Source organism: Canis lupus, chromosome 11 (assembly GCF_003254725.2).
Source record: "Canis lupus dingo isolate Sandy chromosome 11, ASM325472v2, whole genome shotgun sequence".
Taxonomy (NCBI): Eukaryota; Metazoa; Chordata; class Mammalia; order Carnivora; family Canidae; genus Canis; species Canis lupus.
This window is the reverse complement of record NC_064253.1, coordinates 1,699,847-1,722,374: the sequence shown is the minus strand read 5'-3', so window position 1 is coordinate 1,722,374 and position 22,528 is coordinate 1,699,847. Positions and strand designations below refer to the sequence as shown.

Here is a 22,528-nt window from a genome sequence, read left to right as displayed (position 1 = left end):
CCTCTGCCTATGTCTCTGCCTCTCTCTCTCTCTCTCTGTGTGACTATCATAAATAAATAAAAAATTAAAAAAAAAAAAAAGAAAAACTATGAGAAATAGCAAGAATGTACAGTATCATCAGATACAAAGTTGACATACAAAAGTTGATGACATTCCTTAAATGACAGAAGCAGTTCAGAAATAAGTACAATAGAATATGCCATAAATAATAGCAAAAATATGCATAAGGAACTCAGAGGGAAAATATAACTAAATCTGTTTAATATTTTTATGGAGAAAGTTATAGAACATTAGAAAGTAAAACATTAGATCTAAGTAAATGGCAGGACACACCATTTGTATGGGTCGGATGACTCGGTATCATGAAAACGCAAATTCCTCCTAAATTGGTCCATATTTCATATATTCTAACAAAATCCCAGTAAGATTTTTCACTGAATTTACAAGGGATACAAAATTTCAAATAGAAAAACAAGACCAAGAATATCTCAGTGACTTGTAAAGAAGAACCAGAGGCTTTCCTTCACTAGACAATGAGAAAAAACTGATCATACAACCACAATAATGGAGATAGTGTATATTGATACAGAGATAGAAAAATTGACCAGTGGACAGAACAGACTGTCCAGGAACAGATCTACACATGTTGATTGAACATGACATATGATAGTGACAAAACCGTTGGGGCGTATTAGTGAGCAAGACAATACATCAATAATGGTGTAGGAAAAGTTGCTATTTGTGTGGTAAAACCATGAACATGGATCTCCAATTCAGGCCATATCCACGAAGTGAATTTTAAATCCAAGGCTTAAATGTGAAGGGCAAAATTCTAAGACTTCTAGAATAAAACATTAGAGATTATATTTATGACCTGGGTAGGGTGTAGGGAGGGATTTCTTACTCCCTTCCCCACTAAAAAAATGTAAAGGAAAATGTTAGTGAATTTGATGAAGTTAAAATTAAAAACACCAGGGCAGCCTGGGTGGCTCAGTGGTTGAGCGTCTGCCTTTGGCTCCGCCTGTGATCCCGGGGTCCTGGGATTGAGTCCCACATTGGACTCCCTTTGGGGGGTCTGCTTCTCCCTCTGCCTATGTCTCTGCCTCTCTCTGTGTGTGTCTCTCATGAATAAATAAAATCTTTAAAAAATACAGAATATTAAAAAAAAAAAAACATCAAAAAACCTCTTTTAAAATACTCAAGAAAAAGCCAAATCACCCCAATAGGAAACTGGATGACAGGCATTTCACAGAAAACAGGAATGTTCAAAACATATGAAAAGATGCTCCCTTTAACAGTTTGACAAATACGTAAAAGTTTGACAATTTTAAGTGTCATTGAGGATGTGGAGAAGGAATACCTCCCTGCTGGCAGTGCTAATGGGTACAGCCTCACCTGGCATCGCCTGTGACAGTGTGATTTCCCTCTTAGGTATATTGTGGAGTGACAATTCTTCAAGGGCACAACCAGTTTCATATTCACACAGTGTCATTATCTTTCCAGTGTGTTGACATTTGCACAGATGTGTAAAAGAATAGTGGGTAAAATCCCTCCCAACATAGCCCAAAACAAGGCAGAGTCATCAAACCATACTCATGGTCATTACGTTCTTCACTATCACATGTTCATAGTCAAAGAGAAAAAAATTGAGTGTGATTTCAGAATGTCCGTGGGGAAGCAAACTCTTCAATCCTATCAAATCTCAATCTTGTGCACACATCTCTTTGATATTCTACATGACAAAGCAGTACATAAAAGCACTTCTGCATACAGAAGTCAAATCTTGAGGAAAAGCAGTAGTGTGATAGACTTGTGAGCAGTACTGGCCACTTTTCTCATGAAACACCATTTCTACTCAAAGGACTGACCAACTATGGTTTTTCGGACTTCATTATTTGGTTGATATTTTCTTGAAAACCAACAAAATGAGCCTGTCACTTCAAGAAAACAATTGATAGTGTTTGTTGCTAATGTTAAAATTCAAGATCTCAACAGAGAATTGGGAACTTGTAAAATATGTATCTTCCTCTGTGATCTTGAGAGTTTCCCAATACTCAAGGGCTTTTTTTGGAAGGATAAGATCAGTAATGATTTTAGTGGATATGATTTAAAAATGTTGTATAATGAATGAAATGTACCAACATTTGGAGGATCTGCCCAATTCAGTGAACTCATAGTTTCCAAATGTCTGATGTATGATGTTATAATATCATGCAGGAGCAAAAGATCCATTCAAGATGCAAGATGGACCAATGGATTTTAATGTAATAGAGCACAGAAAGTCCACTGGTATATTTTCAGATTCCAAATTGCAATTAATCTTTACAAACCTGCTGAATTTTAGCATAGTATCAAAGGAAAATATTCACTCATCTGAAAATGCTGTAAAATATTCTTCCCTTTTCCAACTATATATTTGTGAGAGGTTGGATTTTCAACCAAAATAATGTACATTAAGGGGTTGAATGCAGAAGCAGGTAAGAGAACCTAGCTGTCTTTTTGTTATGTTGGTTATTAAAGAGATTTGTAAGAATACTGTAAAACAATATCATTCTTCCCAAGAATTTTTTACTTCGGAAAATCTAGTTATTTCCATAAAATATACCACTTATGTGAACCTGTAATAGTTTATTATTGCTATTTTGAATAAATAAATATCTTTAAAAGTTATCAGTTTTTTTAAAGATTTTACTTATTTATTCATGAGAGGCAGAGAGAGAGAGAGAGAGAGAGAGGCAGAGACACAGGCAGAGGGAGAATCAGACTCCACGCAGGGAGCCTGACATGGGACTGGATCCCAGGACTCCAGGATCATGGCCTGGGCTGAAGGCGGTGCTAAACTGCTGCGCCACCAGGGCTGCCCTACAGTTACCAGTTTTAAAAGCTAATATGATGAATATGGGTAGATATAATCTACATAACCAAGTTTTTGGGGGTCCTGCATAATTTTTAAGAGTCTAAAGGGATCCTAAATCCAAATTATTTGAGAACTGATGCCCTAGAAAAATACGCACCAATGTACAGGGAAACATGTAAGAACATTTGTAGCAGCAGTATCTATAATCAAGAGGCTGGAAACACCACAAATGTCCGTCTACCACAGATGGGTGAAGAGAGGTCACGTGCAATCTTCGATGTACTTCACAAAAAATAAGTAATTCTTGGAGATGGCCAAAACCCCAAAGCAAAACCAAACATAAAGAACAACCAGCTCCTGCGAGTAACCCATATTCCTAGAGATTGTTCACAGGCATGGATTGTGCAAACAGGTATCACGCACCCACCTTTTGTTGTTACACAAATGGCCACATCCTCTTTGTCCTGACCTTCACTCTAGTTTTTTCTCTCTATAGTGGATCTGGGTATTCTATACTTCTAGTCACTTATTCTTTGTAATAGATGCATAGCATTCCATATGTGGACATACTATAACTTGTAATTGAGTCCCCAAGGATGATAAGACAGTTTGCTTCCAGCCTTTGGCCCTAATAGTGCACAATATCTTCATGCACACATCTTCGTGTACGTGCGTGTGTATATCCGTAGGATAAATTATTAGGCGGATAAAGTTGGGGTCAAGAGTGTACATTTCAAGTGTTGATACTATTGCCAAGATGCCCCCCAAAGCGGCTGTGCCAATTTCACCCTGTACCAGCCATGTACGCGTGTGCTTCTTCCCCTACATACCCACAATGCTTAATCTTTGCTTATCTGAGAGGTGAAAATGCATTCTAAATACAGTTGCTCTTCTTCTATTAAGCCAGAGGGCAAAAGCCCACTAGGGCGCTACCCCGGGTGGCCGCTGGAGGGCACCAGCGCCCACCGAAACGCGCCCAGAGAGCTTGGAGGTCTTGGAGCGCACCTGGGGCGCCCTCCACTCTCCTCCCGACCCAGCGGCCTCAGCTCCACACCCACCCCGCATCCGCCCCCGCTGGGTTGGTGACAGGTGGCTTCCCCAGGACTCAGGGCTGTCGGGGTCTGAGGCCCTCGGTCTGGGGGGCAAGCTGGAGGGGCAGGGATGGAGTGGGCACAGCCCCCCAAAGCCCATCTGCTCTGCTCTGGGCCCGCCGGAAGCTCGCCCAGCTGACACTCGTGGCATTCCCCCGAGGGCCCAGTGGGCCGGCCTGTCCAAGGGCCTTCTACCTTTGTGCTGGCCAGAGGGTCCTTGTTCACAAAAGCCTGGACAAACTCTTCAGGCCCGATGTGCCGCAGCCGTTCCTGCACCAGAAGGAAAAAGCGGAGTCGGGAAAGGGGGGACCCATGGGCAGGGCATGGCATTGGGGGGCTGGCATGTCCTCCTGCAGGTTCCCTCAGCCCACCCCGGGAGGGTCTCTGGACACCTGCCCTTCTCACAAGCGCTCCACAACCCCGTTCTGGGTTGTCACAGAGCTTGAAACCATGCCCAAGGGCTGCCGTCCCTAGCTCATGGGGGGCAGGAGGCAATGTCCCCATAAGGGGTGCTTGGGAGGTGTGATACCCAGGACACCAGGCTGGAAACTGGGTAATTACCTGCTTCCTCCAGGGGAGGCCTAGTGGCCAAGAGCCCAGGGTCTGGGTCAGAATTCAATCCTGGCTCTGTCCCTTTTACTGTGTGACTTCAGGCAAGTCACTTAAACTCTCTGGACCTTTGTTTCTTCATTGATGCAAAGGGAATAATAATAGCACCTCCCACACAGAGTGGTGGGAAGATGAACTGAGATAGTACACATAGAGTGCTGAGTATAACACCAGAAAGCAGTCAGGGAGCCATAAATGGTGGTGGCGGAGGTTTAAAAGAGAAGAAACCTACTCCCCCACCTCCCCTCTGTCTGGGACAGGCCCCTTGGCCTCTGCATGTACAAGGAATCCAACATGCTGAAGGCTAGGCTGCATGTATCCAGAGTCCAGCCTATCGGACTTCTCCAGAAGGAGAAGGTGGTGGTGCAGTGTTTGTGAGTCCTAGATGGGAAAACTGAGGCCCTGGTAGGGAAGACACCAGTGGTAGGAAGCTCACACAGCAGGGGGTGGCAGAGCCAGGATTGGGACCCAGTTCCTCTGTCCCAGGCCCATCCTCTCAGGCAGGCCAAGGGTCAAAGTTGGGCAGGCCTAGCATGTGCAGCCCTCCTATTGGAAGGTGAGAGACTGCTCCAGAGCCAGGGCATCCTAGAGGTGCCCAGCTGGCCCTGCTGTGACGGGCTCAAGCCCTGGGGTACGCTGAGCCAAGGTGAGGACCAGGGATGGCTGGTTCTCAGCTGTCCTTGCCTCTGGGTCTGGCTAGAGGATGGCACAGGCTTGCTCACCAGCTCCACATGGGTCAGCTGCTGGGCCAGAGTGTAGGGGTCACTGCAGATGCCAAGAAGCTCCCTGTGGATGGAGGCTGGCGGCTTGGTCCTGTAGGAGATGGGTTTGTCGGCCCCCAGCACGGCTTCTGGGCCCTGGCCCTGGCCCTGAGCCGCCAGCTTCTGGTGCAGAGCCTGTAGGAGCTGATGCATCCTCTTTCGGTAGGCCTGGAGGGGAGGTGGAAAGGGAGGAGCTCATGTCTCAAACCCATCTCCTCGCGTCTAGCGTCTGAGGCTCTGGGCCAGTTGGGATGTGAGCTGTGGCTAGGGGTGACTGCTCCTGTCCCCACCCTGAAGCAGGATCCAGCCCAGGGCAGTGGGGAAAGGCTGCAGGATTACCAGAAGAGCCCATGCATGCCAGGGAGGGTGACTCCCAGGGCTGCCCCAGTTCTCTGGGCTGTGGGGCAGACTGGGGTGCGCCACCACGGAGAGGCGGGGAGAGAGGAGGAAGGCATGGAATGGGCCCTGCCCCTGGTACTGGCTTTTTGCCCAGCTGTCATGGGGGTTCCCACCCAGGCCCTCCTCTCTCTTGACTTGGAGAGGCCTTCCTGACCAGTGACATAGCCCCATCTGTGCCCCGACAGTACTTGTTCAGGTCACCCTCTGTGACTTCCCTATAGGACCACCGTGGGAGATGACCAGGGCTGTTTACCACCTCACTAGAGTGGCAGCTCGGCAGGGGCAGGGAAGCCTGAGCGGCCCCCTCTGTGTCGGCAGATCGAGGCCTGGCTCTGGGCACACTGTAGGCCTTGAATAATCGCTCACACTGACAAAAGTATCTCACCGTGCAGCTGGCACGGATGCATTCTTGCTTTGGGCCACCCTGGATGGGGTGTGGTGACCTGGAGGGGCACCTGCCCTCCCACACCCACACCCTCCCTGGCATGGGCTCTATTTCCCCCTGGGGGACCCCTGTCTCCAAGAAAGACATCATTGGACATGGCTGTGTTTACTGAGCTTGACGCCCATGCTTCCAAGGGGTTGGTCAGTTGTCCACAGGAGAAACCCCCAAACTGGTCAGCAAATGCCCCCCACCCCCAGAGGTTGATTCAAGCCCCACAAGTCAGGGGGAACTGGCTTGGGAGCAGTGGAAAGTGTCTGGGCCTGGCCTCCTGGCAGTGATGAGCCATCATGCAGGCAGGCGGGTGCCCAGTGGCCCCAGGGGCCTGGGAGGGTAACGGATGCTCAGGAGCTGGTGCGGCCGGATACCGTCGGATAGAAGCGTCCTTTGTCAGGGCACCTGCGTGGCTCAGTGGTTGAGCATCTGCCTTTGGCTCAGGTCATGATCCCGGGGTCCTAGGATCGAGTCCCACATCAGGCTCTCTGCATGGAGCCTGCTACCCCCTCTGCCTATATCTCTGCCTCTCATGAATAAATAAAGAAAATCTTAAAAAAAAAAAAAAAGCGTGCTTTCTCATGCTGCTTTGAAACACATAAAAAATGCTTGCAGGTGGGGCATCTGGCTACCTGGGCCAAGTGTGCATGGGAGGCCTCAGTGCTTCCCCAAGCCCAACAGGGCTCCAGGGGGCCGGGAAGTCCAGCCAGCACTGTTGGTGCCCAGAGCTCCGGTGACCAAGGTGGCATCATCTGGCACTCTCGGAAGTGCTTCTTTGTCAAGGGGCCTCAGACAAGAGCCTTTGGGATACAGGAACCAGGACAGGAGGCTGCTAATCTCAACCAAACCCAAACCCTGAATCTTGCTCCCAGAGCCTTGGTGGGGGCAGGCCCACTGGACAGTATGTGGGTAAACTGAGGTCCAAGTCTTCCATCCATCACCTGTGGAAGGAACAACTCTGCTGAGTCTGAGAGTGTGGTTGGCACATTGCCAGTTAGGTCCTCGTTTGCATGCCGGGAAAATAGGGAACTGAGTGCGTGCTGAGCCCCAATGCCCACCCAGGCCCCATCTCTCTCCTCACTTGGGCGGCCACACTGCCATCATGTTCCCTCCTCCCCAATGCCCTGTCCTCCACCCTGGCCCATGTGGCCTCATTCATGGCCACCTTCTGAGGGAGGCATCCCCGGGCCCCCTCCCAGGTTGCACCTGCCTCCGGTCCCTCCTGCCTCAGGCTGTGGGCAGGCCTCTCTGCACCGTCCTTCCGCTGCCCTGCCTCTGTGTAGCCCTCTGTTCCCTGTGGTCTGTCCCTGTCCCTAGGCGTGCTGCCTCATGTCCCAGTGTGTCACTCAGTGTCTGCGTGGACAGCATCCAGCTGAACAGATGCAGCCTCTCTGAGCTCTGGAGCCACTTGGCCATGGGGCCACCCCCACCCAGTGTGTGTGAGTGGACCTCTCACTCCCCTTGTCCTTGGTGGCCTCCTCCTGATTTTGCTTCCTGCCATTTCCGTGCTTTGTGTCTGTGGTATAGGCCATTGCTGTGTCCCTGTGGCTGCAGGAGGCCCTTGGGCCAGGGGGTAGGGTGGGCGTATTGTGCCAGCCTCTCCACTCCACTCTGCTGCCAGAGCAGGTCTGTTGAAAATGCACATCTAACATCTTCCTTAAAATGCCCCAGTGCCTTTGCAAAGACAGAAGCCGCAATGGGGCTCAGGATTCCTGAAGTCAGCTCCGGCCACATTTGGTGGCCTCCACATGGCCCCTGCTACCCTTCTCAGTGCTCCAGGTACAGGCCCCTCCTGCTCCTCTCGCCTGAGACCCCGGCAGGGCCTGTGCAGCCTCTCCCTGCATGTTCCTCTCGTCCTTGGGACCTCAGAGCACCAGGCCTCCTTCAACCCTTGGCTGAGCGTGGATCAGGGGATCGTGTATCTCCTCTTTGCACTACCAGCTCCATGAAGATCAGACCAGGTCACTCTCTGCTCATCCCCAGCACAAAGGACACGGGAAGGGCTCACACACATGTGCCGATTGGATGAATGTGGCCTTCACCTGCTTCTGGCTGGTCGGCCTTGCCAGCATAGACCGTGGAGCCCCTCTGAGGTCAGGGGCCCACTGTGTTTGTGTCTGTAGTTTGATAGAACCATGTGCTTACCCTCTTTTAAAAATACGCAGATAGGGGATCCCTGGGTAGTTCAGCGGTTTGGCACCTGCCTTTGGCCCAGGGAGTGATCCTGGAGTCCCGGGATCGGGTCCCGCATCGGGCTCCTGGCATGGAGCCTGCTTCTCCCTCTGCCTGTGTCTCTGCCTCTCTCTCTCTCTTTCTCTGTGTCTATCATGAATGAATGAATGAATAAATAAATAAATAAATAAATAAATCTTAAAAAAATACGCAGATAATTTCCCAAGACTTGTTTCTACTAAACCAGTACTCCGAATGACTATCATTTTCTGTTTCCTTTAGAATTTTTCCGGTGGTGTTCACCTCAAGCTTATCCGTTGGTTCTTTCCTGAATCTTCTATACCCCCTTTGAATATGGGGATGGCATTTATCCTTCTCTTTCACCTTCTCTCATTGTCTCATGATTCTTACACCCTGGGAATCATGGATAGAAGCTGAGAGATCTAGGTACGTCTGAGCAGACCCAGAGACCTGGCTCTGAGGATGCTGAGGCTGCCCCTTGTCGCCATCAGGAATTCAGATTCCAGAGTACCGGGGCATGCCCAACGTGGGAGAGCCTTTCCCCTTGTAGCTCATGCGCATGCAATCCACGGAGCCACCTGCTGCATACATGAAGCTGGGTTTCAAGTGCAGGGGTCGTCCAGGGATGAAGGCTGTCGTTATCCAGCCTCTTCTCTGCCTGGACAGCCATGGGCCTCTATCTTTGAAGTTCTCGAAAATCCCACCTCAGTGAGCCCAGGAGACTTGCAATGGGCTCAGCCCCCTCCTGTGTGGGCAGAAGCTCCTCACCTGCCACAGTTATTTTCAGTGTCAGCTTTTGACCACCTGTGTCCTTGGGCGAGGGGGCCTCTGAGGGCAGCAGGGTCAGCCCAGCAGGTAGTCGTGGAAAGGGGACAGCAAGCCAGTCCCCCACAGGGCCCAGGGTACAGCTCTTCTGCAGCTGATCCAGCGGGTGTGGCCAGGACACCAGTGTCCTCCTGTCTGGTCTCCCTTATTGGAGCTGGGACCTTGGAACCTTCCCTGGATTCCCATCCTCAGCCTCGGCACTGGCCTCCCTGAACCCAGACTACTGAGTCCAACCTACCAGTACCCCCTCCAAGGCTGGTTTCCCTGCCTCGCACAGGGTGGCCCTGAGCAGGTACCTCGGTGCCACCGCCAGATGCTGGGGAAGCTTCCATGTTTGGTCATGGAGTAGGGCTTGTTCAGCTCCTCTCTGGCCTTTTGTTCCCAGGCGGTGGGTAGTGAAGGAAGGACATGGGGGTTCAGGAGCGGGGGCTGATGCGAGAGGTGGTACTTTTTCTGGTCTTCTGATGAGGAAGCCCCCTTGGCCCCTGGCCCCATGCTGTAAACATGCTCTTCTTCCCTGGGCCCCACTGTTATCTCATAGCCCTGATCACCCTCCCTCTTTATAGGAACGACATTTAGGGCTCAGAGAGGTCAAGTAACTTGCCCAAAGACACACAGCTCTGAAAACACTCGGGATCATTTCATTGACCTGCTCATGGCACTTTATATCATCTGACCCGATCCCTGTGTGAGAAATCCTTTACAGCAAAATGTTGAAATATTTTTGGAGCCAAAGATACAATGTTTAAAAATACTTTGGAGGGAGGGAGAAATGTGTGAAGGGATAGAAGGAGTGAATTTGGCAAAATGCTGATGATTGTTGAGCCTAGGTGATGAAATCACGGGAGTTAATGGTTGTTTTTCTCTGTCTGTGTATGCTTGTAATGTTCCACAGTAAAAGCTTAAAAGTAGGCCCCAAACACCTGAATTTTGGAAACAATTTGTTCCTCATCACAGCTCACATATACCAAGAGCCAAAATAACAGTGCACATGATGTCGGGGACTCTTTGCCAAAAAGTTGTGTGGTGGCAACGGTTTTTCTCTGTTTTGCTGATGAAGAGACCAAAGCTCAGAGAGGTGAAGCGCCTTGCCCAAGGCCACACAGCTGTGGTTTTGGAGCCTGGATCCAAGTGAGCTCAGGCGGCCCCATCCAGACCTCATGCTCTGAGTCCTACTGGCCCTGCCTGATCAGACCAGCTCCTTTCTGGGTTGAGCCCTTGCCGTCCATGCTGGAAGGGGAGCCACCCACATTCCACCTGCAGCTTCCAGGGGAGGGGAGGCAGCACCCAGAGGGTATCACTTTGGAGTGGCTGCTCTCTGTTAAGGGCAACTGGGCAACTTGGAGATCTCAAAGACACATGGAAGCGCCCTGGCCTGGGCCTGGGTGGATGGGCGTGGGGCCAAGGAACCCTCATTCCAGCCCACAGTGCTCAGCACACCTGACTGGATCCCAGGTTAACAAATGAGCTTGTTCTCTGAACACCCACACCTGTTGGATGGCTGCCCTCAACAGCCCTTCCTAAGCCTCACTCATTTCTCATCCACAGCGTGATTAGAAAGGATTTCCCAGCACAGCCCTGGTGGCAGGACTGACAGCTCTAAGAGGCTGGCAAGGAGGCCCTGTTTCTCTAGGAAACCAGGCAGGACTTAAACCATCCCTACCACCACAGCTGGAAGGGTAGGGTTTGCCTTTGAAACGGCTCCAACACTGGCAGAGGCAGGCCTGACAAGGGTGGATGGTTCTGTCTTGTCTTGTGGATGGTTCAGATCTCATTCTGCTGAAGACCTCCTGGGGAGAGGGGCTCAAGCAGGAGACTCTCATCTCCTTGCACACCCTCATCCATCCACCCCTGCATCCACCCATCTGCTAGGGCCCATCTCTCCTTTTATATGATACCCACATCCCAATTTACTCATCTATCTTTCCTCCTTCCTTCCTAATGTTTGCCACTCACTCATCCACCCACCTATCCATCCCTCCACCCATTCATCCACTGAGCCACTCCCCCTCCCACCCAATTATCCATCTCTCCACCCATCCATCCATCTACCCACTCACTCATCCTCTCACCTACCCATTCATCCACCCACCCACCCAACCTTCTACCACCCAACCACCCATCCATTCATCTCTCCATCCATCCATCCATCCATCCATCCATCCATCCATCTTATCCATCCATCTACCTATCTATCCATCCATCCTTATTCACTCATCCATTCACCCACCCATCCATCCACCTGTCCACTCACATATCGACCCATCCATCCACCTACCCATTCACCCTTATTCATCCATCCACCCATCCATTCTTATTCACCTATCCACTCACCTACCCATCCATCCATTTACCCATCCACCCTTCCATCCACTTCTCCATTCATCTACTCATCTATCCATCCATCTATTCATCCACACATCCATTCATCTACTCATATCTACCCATCCATCCATTGACCCATCCATTCTTCCTTATTCATCCATCCACATACCCGTCCATCAATCCATTCTTATTCGTTCATCCTCTCAGCTACCCATCTATCCATCTACTCATCCACCAATCCATCCTTATTCATCCATCCACTATCTATCCACCAATCCACCCATCCACCCATCCACCTATCCATCCACCCATCCATTCTTATTCACCCATCCACTCATCCATTCTTATTCATCCATCAACTCATCCATCCATCCATCCATCCCCACTCATCAATCTTTCCACATCCACTCATACCAAATATCCATCTTCCTATCAGAATATCCAAACATCTCTCTTCCCCCCTCTACCCATCCATCAAAGTAGCTAACTATCCATCCAGTCAGCCAGCATACCCTCCCTGCTTCTAATCCATCCTTCTTGATTTATCCAATCATTGAGTCTTCTCTGACCCTATATCCTGCTGCATCCTAAGCCAAGTGTCAGGATCCCCAGGTGGATTAGGGGATGCAGAGGAGGAGGGGTAGGAGGGAGGTGGAGAAAGGGGTGGAGAAGAAAGAAGGAGGAGGAGATGGAGGAGGAAGAGATGACCCTCATCTCACTGAGCCCTCAGAGTGGCTAAGTCACTTGTTTACTATGTGAAGTGGCCCATAGGCAAGGCCTCCTTCCCTGAGCCTGTTAGGCTATAGGCTTTATGGCTCCCTATTGCCCATCCTGCCTTGGCAGTTTTCCTTTGTTTCACAAGCACCTGGCTCTGTCACGTCTGAACCACTTTGAGGCACGTGACTAGCTACCAGCTTGCCACATTCAGCGTCCTCCCAGGGCAACTGACCTGCATCCTCCACCCCCCACCCCCCTGCCGTGTTCTGTCCTAGGGAACACATCAGTGCTGGCCACTGGAGCACTGCTGGAGAATTGTTCTGGAGATTCTGCTACATTTGCTTCTTCTGACTGCGCCAGGAGACCTCCCTCTGCTTCACAGGGTCCTGCTCTGTATTCTGACCCTTACCCTGAGATGGGGGGATCTATGTCCTCCTTATACCTTTAAAGGTCTTCCCCCCAGAGTAATACAGCTGGGAGAACAGGGTAGAGTGGGGTACAGAAGCACCTGATGCCCACTACACTGGCTGTCTTCCAAGCCACTAGAGTACTAGGGTGGTACCTTGGGATGTGGTTTTGGCCACAGGGGGGCCCCCTCTTTCTTCCTCTGCCCCAACCAGGGCTCTCCAGGCCAGCCTAATGGGTCACTGACCAGTGGGCCTGATCACAAGAGCCCGTGAGTAGGTCCTTCCTCGCTTGCCATCTGATGACATGTATGAGTGCGGGGGAGGAGAGAGGCCTGGTTTCCCTGCCAGCTCTGCAGGCCTAATTTCCTGATGGAGAAAAGGGCTGATTTTACAGGGGCTACAGGGTACAGATGAGAAGATGAGGGAAGGCCTTGAGGCTGGCTCCAGGAACAGGCTTGTCTGCAGGGGTGCAGACAGGTGTAGGACTTGTGCTAGGTTTGCCTACCTCATCACAGGGGGCAATGCGGCCCATCACATCCTTCAGGTGCCCAATGGTCGACTCCTCCTGGAAGTCCCGCGGGAATGTCTCAGTCCATTCGGCCAGCAACTGGAGCAGTTTGGGGCCAAACTTCTGGACCCGGGCCTGCAAGACAAGCCAAGGAGCATCCTCGCAAGGTGAAGGGTGCCTAGAGGCAGGACCCCATCAGCTAGCGCATTGGCCACTCACTGTGCATCCTTAGCTGGGGTTGGGCTACTAGGGCAGTGCCTCTGGTAGCCAAAGGAGGTATGCCTTGTGCCTTCTCTGGGTCAGGTGACAGGGACATGACATAGGGATGGGGGCTGACCACATGGGGGAACAGCAATGGACAGACACATTTGGGGCAGTATCCTCTGTTGTGTTTGCCTGCTGGGCATTCCATCTCCCTCTCTGTGATAATAACATCTCAGCTTGCTTTGGGGGTTTCCCTCTCTCTCATCCCCAGCCCTTGGGGTTCAGGTGCAGCTGACCTTGCCCCAGGTCCCCTGGCATGGGCCCAGATCAGTGCTGGTCAAAGAGTACATGGTACACTCCCCAACCTGAACAGTGATTGGTTCACAGATGAACATGTCTCCTAAGCTAAGCCAATGAGATCGGGACTTGCATTGGAACCTGTTTAGAACGGGGCTTGCTCTTGCCATTGAATTGGGAAGAGTAAGTGGTGAGCCTGGAGTGACAGAGGCCACCTGTCATTGTGTGAGGAGAACCTGCCCAAGTGAGGGTGAGGCCGGCCCAGAAACAGAGCAGAGGGTTGGAGGGAGAAAGACCACATTTCCATCGGGGTCATTTGAGCCCCCAGGAGCTAGTGGTACTTGAGACTTTGCAGTTCCATGAGCTAGTAAAGTCCCTTCATCTTAGGCCAGTTGAAGTTGGGTTTCTATCACAATAGCAGCAGAGCTCGATCGACATACCTATAAATAGAGAGTCACAATTCCTGGGATCTGACCAGAGACAGAGTGAATATGGGGAACCTATAGAGGAGGGCAGGGTGGAACAGAGTGTGCAGAGGGCAGAAAGCCCAGCAGATGCTGCAGGGCCATCCCAGATGGCAAGGGTCCTACTGGTGGGGCTCTGGGCATGGTGTGAGCTCAGGGGCTCCCACAGGGCTTAATGGTTTAACTCTGTCCCTTCTAGCTCTGGGCCTCAGACATATCAGAAGCCCCCTGTAGGCTCCTCCTCAGGAGAATGGAGATAATCACTACCACTCCAAGAGGCTGATGCATGAGGGCATGTCAGGGGCATGTCTATCTACTCACGGGCCCCCTGCCCTGCCCCTTACCTTGTCCAGCACTGGCTGGTCCAGCTGTTGCTGCTCAATGCACAGGTGGCAGACTCGGGCCAGGAGCTCCTGGGGCTCGATGAAAAGGCGGGAGCTCAGAAGGAAGGTGAAGATGTAGGCTTTCTAGGGGGACACAGAGAAAGCAGCATGTACTCACAAGACCAGCCCCAGCCCTACTGTCTCGCCCATGCCTGGTGGAAGGGAGCCCACTCCCTGGTGCCCTTCCACCCCGCCGGGTAGGTCACCCACCTCAGGGTAGTAGTCAGTCGTGGGCACCAGGTGCTGGATCAGGGTGTCCAGGGAGGCTGACAAGGGAGCTCCATCCAGGAGGGACTGCCCGGCCGGCTCGCCATCCGTGGGCTCGGTGGGGGGTGGGCCAAGGCTGCCTGGAGTGACCATGTCGGAGGTGTTCAGGGTCCGGGGCATGCCTGTCTGCAGTAAGAGGAGCAGTTGAGGCACACCTGCGCTGGGGCCCGCTGGTTCCTCTGGGCTCCTGGCTCGGTGGTCATTCCTCTTGGTTTGATGCCTATCCAAACCTAGTGATCACTTCCTGGGAGGGCTGCTGGGGATCCCTCCCCCACAGCCTAGCATCCCTCAGGAACCAACCCTCCTCTACTCTTTGTCTAAGCCACTTAGGGACTGACTCTTTCCACTCCTACCCCTGGGGAAGGTTGTTTTTGACAAGGCTTAGATAATTAGCACATTGCCCCTGCCCCTGCCCCTGGCCACAAAAACTCTTAGTTCAGGACTGGGCCTAATCCCAACTGGAGGGTTCAGATGGCACCCTGGTGGAAGCTCTCTTCCACCTTGGGTCCCTGAGCTGGAAGAATGGCACTCTTGGGGCCATCTTGGCTCACAGAGCACCAGGGAAGTGGGCATACTCCTGAGTTCGTTGGGTGAGGACCTGCACACTGCTGTGTGGGCTTTTCCATTGAGTGAACCTGTGTAAACTGGGACTCTTGCAGGCACCCCTCCGTAGCCTGGCATTCTAGGCTCTTTGTGATTCAGACCCATTGACCCATTCAGCTGTCTCCCCCATGGGAAGGCTCTCCCACCGTGTCCACACCTCCATCCCTCTGGACATGGCTGAAATGCCACCTCCTCCTCGATGAAGCCTTCCCTTTCTTCCCTGCAGGAACCCTGACCCAGGCTGGGCCCGACCCCCCAGTGGGTGTCACCAGATTCTCCTTGTTGGCATTGGGGGCACTGGACATACGGCTTGTGGTGCCGGGGGCAGAGGAAAGCCCCCATAAGTGTTTGTATGGTGACGTCTCCACCCGAATCTCCTCCAGCGGGGGCTCGGGGCACATGCTCTGAGCGGACAGTGAGTCAAGGGTCTGGCTCACAGCAGCTGCCCATCCATGCATGTGCCCTGGACCTGTGTTTCCTCGGCCAGGTTCTGCATATCCCTGAGTGCAAGTCTCCCTGAACTAAGCCTTCAAGGTGCTCATGGCGGTGAGTCCTGGCCAAGCCTATGTCTGTTTTACCACCATTCCCCAGGCCGGACATTGAAGTCACCCCCAGCTTCTTAACTATGGAGTCCCGCAGGCTCACTACCAGGACCTTCCAGAGGACAGAGTCTCCCCATCACCCTGCTCACCCGGCCTGTGCTGTGCCCATCACAGATGGGGACCCAGGCCCATTTCTGTCTGTCTCCTGTTACCTCTGGGTTATCTGGCCCTGAAAGTAGAGTCAGGATGTGCAGAGTCAGAGCTGATGTTGGGAGGATTGGAAGAAGCCCCCAAGGGTGGCTTGGGAACCAGTGTGGATGGCAGCCTGCCCAGCCCTGGCCCCGGCAACAGTGGCAACTTTATTTTCACCTCCCCAGCAGCGCTGGAAGTATTCCATTCTTAGCTGATGAAACTATAAAATGTCACAAAACCACCTCCTGCCAACCCGGTGGGGAGGCTGCCGTGCACTTGGGCACACAGGGGGCTGCCTGTGCCCACTGGGGAGTGCTGGGCAGCTCTGGAGTGGGCGCCAGCTCTGCATCGTGCCCATGGCCCTGTGTGGGAGCCTCACTCCACAAGAAAGAACACACATGGGGCTGGCAAAGTGTGGTGCCTCCTCCTGGCACCTTTTCCCTGCAGTGTTGGGGCTGCCCTGGATCCCAGTCCAATTTTCACAAAGATGAGCCAATAGCATGGGTGAAGGTGATTCTGGAAACCTCTCTGCAGGACAGGGTGGTCTACCAGACAGTGTGGGAGAAGCCTTCCTGGGGGAGGCCAGGATCTTCAAGAGATGAGCTGGGAAGCACCCAGAACACCTCCAGGCCTGGCGTGCCACTGGGGCCTGGATGTGGAATGTTGGGCACATGGGGAGGGAGGTGGGCTCAGACTCAGCTCTGCTTTGGGACAATAGGCTAGAGGCTGGGGTGGGGCTGGAGACCAGACCATCATGATCCACAGCGATGTCCAGAGTGGACAGGTTGCCAGGGTCACCCCTCTGACCTCCAGCCACCCACTGTGTCCCCAACTGAGTCTCCTGGATAGTTTCTTGCTACAGTCTCTGGGTGCCTCCCTCCCTTGGCTATTGTGTGGAGTGGCACTGTTCTAGGTACTGTGGACCGAGCCCACTTTCTCAGAGCCGGTGGAGGAAGGCAGACAAGAAGCAGGCCAATGTGTGCAGACAGACTGTTCTACTGAGGCACGTGCTCCACAGGGTGTGCCTAGGCGAGGGGAGAGGTGGGTAATGGCTCCCTTTATAGAGAGGGTAGGTGAAGTCAGAGCTGTGGTCAAGGCCCACCAGTCTTCCTGCCCCTTCCTGCAGGTGTGCTGGTATGCACCAGGCTGTGGGAACCCACCCCTGGCCTCCACACGGGGACCCCTAGAGGCACAAACCAGCCTCCTCCTTCCTCCAGTAAGGGCTCCAGGCTGCCTGAAGCACCGAGAAGGGTTGGGGCAGGGGTGGTGCCATCTGTGCTCAGAACTGAGGACAGGAGACAGTTTACCTAGAGACTCAGCCGTCAGGCCCGGGGGCTCAGCGTGCACAAGAGCTCAGTCCAGCTGGGGGCGACATGCTGTGATCATGGGAGTGCATGCTTGGGTGGCAGGAGCCAGGCTGTGCATCCTGAAGAGACAGTAGTCAGTGACTAAGTCAGGGGTCAGGGAGAGTGCAGGGTGCTGGGGTATCACATGCTCATGTACAAAACACAGCCACATGAAGAGCGAGTGCCCCATATGCCCCTGTCCCATAAGGAGCTGCTTGTATTCACCTCCTGTCCATTCTTCCAGAGCTGCTTCATGCAAAGACAAAGAACTAGAAATACATGTTCCCCTCCTCTGTCTTCATCAGCATATTGTACACATTCTCCTGTGCTCTCTTCCCTGACAATGCATTTGGGGGATTCTTTCTTTCTTCTTTCTTTCTTTCTTTTTCTTTCTTTCTTTCTTTCTTTCTTTCTTTCTTTCTTTCTTTCTTTCTTTCTTTCTTTCTTCTTTCTTTCTTTCTTCTTTCTTTCTTCTTTCTTTCTTCTTTTTTTTAAAAAGATTTCATTTATTTATTCATGAGAGACACAGAGAGAGAGAGAGAGAGGCAGAGACACAGGCAGAGGGAGAAGCAGGCTCCATGCAGGGAACCTGATGTGGGACTTGATCCCGGGTCTCCAGGATCGCGCCCTGGGCTGAAGGCAGGCGCTCAACCACTGAGCCACCCAGGGATCCCTGGGGGATCTTTCCATAGCAGGGCAGAGTGTCTTTGCTTTATTTATTTGTTTCTTTGTTTGTTTGTTTATTTAAACTGTCCCATGGTATTCTATGGTTTGGACGTCCAGGGGTAATTTTTAAAAGCAATGATGGAGCAACTCAAGTGTCCACCGACAGGTGAATGGATAAACAAAATGTGGACTATCCTTACAATGGAATATTGTTCAGCCTTAACAAGGAATGGAACTGTGACACGTGCAACACCATGGATGAGGCTTGAGGGGAGTACGCAAAATGCGACAGGCCAGCTATAAATTGACGGACGCTGAGTGATTCCATGGAGATGAAGCACTATAATAGTCCTGTTCATAGAGACAAGGAGTTGGAATGGGGGCTACCAGGGCTGGGGGGCTGGGGGTGGGGGAGTTAGTGTTTAACAGAGACAGACTTCCAGGTTTGCAAGCTGCCAAGGGTTATGGAGATGGACGGTGGGGATGGCTGCTAAGTAATATGAATACATTTAACGCCACTGAACCGTACCCTTAAAAATGGCTAAAATGGGGGCACCTGGGTGGCTCAGCAGTTGAGCGTCTGCCTTAGACTCAGGGCATGATCCCAGGGTCCTGGGATCGAGTCCTGCATCGGGTTCCCTGCAATCCAGGGTGCCAGAGATGATGAACGAATGATGACGTGAGGATGCTGTTACACATCTGTTAGTGGGGTGTCTACTGCCATTGGGGTGGTGGCGAAGAAGGCTCAGTGGTACAGGAGGGAGTACTGTGCACAGAGCTCGACCTGCTTACTGGAGCAGAGAAGACTACAGTGGGGCACTGAAATGGGCGTCATTGATGTGCATCCCTACCACCCTGTCGGTCCGGTTGTTGTGACTTTGTGTCATTCCTTCGAGCTCAGTCATCAAAGTCATGATGATGACAGGCCCCAGGAACACCTGGACGGATCCCAGGGCCCTGTGTGGGGATATGGTTCGGGTCAGGGGCGTGTCCACCCTGCGACAGGGTCCCTGTCTGGTACACATCCAAGAGGCACCAAGCCACTCTCTGCAGCTGGAACTCCCAAGCCCAGTCTCTGACCTGTCCAGTGCAGGTTCTCTTGCCCCAGGACAAGCCACTCACCGGGCCTAAGCACACACTGGACCTGCCCACCGCCTCCCAGACGCTAGGCCTCAGGCCAGCCTAGGTCTTCCTGCACTGTGTGTGGTCTAAGAGGGGCCTGGCCGCACTCACTGCTGTACCCTTGGGGCAACCCCACCCTCGGCCTGACACAGCGGGTGCTCAGTGTGTGATGTTCAAGTGACTCAGCGATGCTCAGTGTGTGAGGAAAGAAGCTTGCGCTGGCTGGCCTTGGGGTCCCCAATGCCCTGTGTGCCCTGTGTGACAGCCAAGTGGTATCTATTCACATATGCAAAGCTGGTTTAACATGAAAAAAAATCAATCACTGTAATCTACCATTTCAACAGGCTAAAAAAGAGAGATCATATCATCATATCACTTGACATTAAAACAAGCTTTTGACAAAACCCAGCACCCATTCATGGTAAGAATTCTTAGCAAAGTAGGAATGGATAGGAACTTCCTCAACTTGATAAGGAACATCTGTGAAAAATCTACAGTTAAGAGCTGACTATATCTTAAAGTAATATGTTTTTCAATAAAAGATAAATAATTGTTAAAAATTTGTGACCTAACATATTCTTCAGGTGAATTTCTCATGCTTTCCTGTTGAATGACAACAATACTAAATAAAAAGCTTTCATGTCAAAAAAAAAAAATGCACACAGGGCATTTGGGCTGTGGGCATTAGCCTCAGGTGCTGCGTCTCTTTCCCAGCCCAGACCCTGGCTCTGGACCCAAGGCCACCACCCCTGGGGCCTCCAGCTGTCAGGTCTGCGTCCTCCGTGTACATTGCCTTTCCCTGTGGCCAGAACACCAGGCTTTTGCTGGGGGGAATGACCATGCCCTCTGCTGAATATGGAAGGGGTGGTGAGACCCACAGGGAGGCTCCACCCTCACCTGGCCAGGGGCAGGCACCGACCCAGGCTGGGCCCATCAGGCGCTGCTACCCTGAAAAATGTACCCGAAGGGGGCCCAACCTGAAGATGCCTGACCCCTGCAGGCAGGAGTTGGTTTCTGAGTCACAGCTTCCCCTTCCTACGCATGTGCTTCTGCCTTGGTTTCCCTGCTCATGTTCCCTACTCCTGCTGCCCGGCCCCCACCCATCAGGTGCATCTGTCTCCTGTGTGTAGGTCTCCAGGCCTGGCATCTGGGTGTCCTGGGGCTCCCACCACAGTCACACAGGTGGCCAGGCTGTGTTGTGTCAGCGGGGAGCGGGCCCCCTGGGAAAACCACCCTGCAGCTGAGCACCCTTCCTTCTGGAGTTGTGCTCAGACCCTGAGACCACTTGCCATTGGGGTCTAGGGTAGGACAACTTTTTGGGGCTGTGTGGTCCAAGCCTAACTCCTGTATGGGAGTATGGGAGACAGGGGGAAATGTCTGCAGGGACAAGCATTGGACCAGGTGGGATTAGAAGGAAGGTACAGACCTAGACGATAACCTTTCTTTCATTCCCCAACTTTTGACAGAGATATGTGTACCCAATATCTAACTCTCCTCTTCACTGGAAAACACAAAAGCTGACCTGGCAAGAGGCTGGCAATGGCCCTGGGGTGCTCTATGTTCATCCCCCCTCCCCCAGTGTGAGGTTCTTAGAGAGAGGCCAGAGCTGTGGCCACAAAAAAAAGTACAGCTCCACTGGGCTCCTGGGAGGCTGACCACATGCTCAGATCTTCCAAGTTTAAGGAATGCTAGGACTCCTGACTTGTATGCTTGGTATTCTGATTTTATTTATTATTTTGTTTTTCTTGGGGTGGTGTGGAGCAGAGGGAGAGGGAGAGAGAATCTTAAGCAGACTCCACACCCAAAGCCCAAAGGAGCCCGAAGCAGGGCTTGATCTCACAACCCTGAGATCACAACCTGAGTGGAAATCAAGAAATCAGACACTCCACTGACTGAGCCACCCAGTAGCCCCAGGTACTCTGATTTTAAAGGTGGCAATTAAACCTATTTAAAGAAAGAAAAAAGCCACCATGAGGGCCACACTGTGAGACAAAAGCATATTTAGAAACAATATCTTTAGCTCCCAGTCTGCAACCACCACTCTGTTGTCACAGTCCCCAGTAGTGTTGGTTGGCATTAAAAAAATCTGTAAAAAATGGAAAGCCATAGAACCTATGGAAGAAAAGCATGCAACTGGTCAGCAAAGCGTGTCTTGGGGCCTGAAGAGGAGATGTGCTCTCAGGCACCTCTGGGGGCTGGGTCGGGTCCAGCTGAAGGGACAGAGACAAAGATGTTCCTAGAGGATGGCTCTTTGCTTCTTGAAGAGTCTCCTGGGCTTTTCAAGTGCCTTCACGTGCTAAGAAAAGGAATATTCCCTCCTCTTCGGTTTAGGGAGAAGAGTCACGAGATTAAGTGCATAAAGAGCCCAGCATCATGCCTGCCATGGAGATGAAGGGGCCACCAGGACCAATCCTCCCAAGGGCCCTGGAACCACAACACGGGGTGTTATTCCAACTGCTCATGGTGCTCTGTGCCAGAACAACTTGTCACCTGGGTTCCTGCGATATACCAGGGTTTCCAAGCTGGCTGTGGCCTGGATGGCCCTTTCCCCTGCTCATCCAGTCCTGTGGCCACTGGGCCTTTGAGAGCAGCTATGAATGGCTGCCAATTTAGCCATGCGGGCTAACATATGGCCACAACTCCAAATCGGAGCCTTCTGCCTTTGCCTTAGTATGTAGCAGATTGTGTACATCTATACCTCTCAACCCATCAGCCCCTCACTCTTACATCTTTTTAAAAAATCCTGGGAAACTATGCTTAACATCAAATTTGCCATTTACCTATTTTCAAGGGTACTCCTCAGTGGCATTAAGTACACTCACACTGTTGTGCAAACATCATCACTACCCACCTCCAGAATCTTTTCATCTTCCCCAACTAAAACCCCACATCCATGAAGCAATAATGCCCTGTTCTCTCCTCCTCCCAGCCCCTGGCAAGCACCGTTCTACTTTCTGTCTCTGAATGTGACTATTCTAGGTCCTCGTATAAGCGGAACCATGTAGTATTTGTCTTATTGTGACTGGCTTATTTCACTCCACATAATGTCCTCAAGGTTTATCCATGCTGCAGCGTGTGTCAGAATGTCCTTCCTTTTGTCAAGACTGAATCATATGGTGCGCACGTGCACACACATACACACTGCATGTTTTCTCTATTGCTTTATCCACCAATGGGTATTTGAGTAGTTTCTACCTTTGTCATACTGTTTTCCACAGCAGCTGCACTATTTCTCATTCCTTCTGACAATGGAAAAGGATTCCAATTTCTCCACACTGAGGCCCGTTCTTTTATTTTTTTTTTTTAAGTTTTAT

At 51.6% G+C, this 22,528-nt stretch overlaps 1 protein-coding gene across 19 annotated transcripts in view; it reads right to left on the bottom strand.

Annotated features, from left to right (window-relative positions):
• The window catches only part of RASGEF1C (RasGEF domain family member 1C), an 80,444-nt gene that overhangs the window by 18,668 nt on the left and 39,248 nt on the right, over nucleotides 1–22,528 (bottom strand). For 12 of the 19 annotated variants that reach the window (XM_049116464.1, XM_049116470.1, XM_049116467.1 and 9 more), the window contains 5 exons: nucleotides 14,687–14,869; nucleotides 14,438–14,560; nucleotides 13,126–13,263; nucleotides 5,280–5,486; nucleotides 4,144–4,218 (listed from right to left, as the gene is read on the bottom strand). In XM_049116464.1, the coding sequence (XP_048972421.1) occupies nucleotides 4,144–4,218; nucleotides 5,280–5,486; nucleotides 13,126–13,263; nucleotides 14,438–14,560; nucleotides 14,687–14,863 (720 nt within the window). In that variant the 5' untranslated portion in view covers nucleotides 14,864–14,869. Of the gene's footprint in view, nucleotides 1–4,143; nucleotides 4,219–5,279; nucleotides 5,487–13,125; nucleotides 13,264–14,437; nucleotides 14,561–14,686; nucleotides 14,870–17,387; nucleotides 17,507–22,528 lie in introns of all 19 variants that reach the window. The other 7 variants (XM_025446631.3, XM_025446632.3, XM_025446647.3 and 4 more) reach the window with 2 other exon arrangements.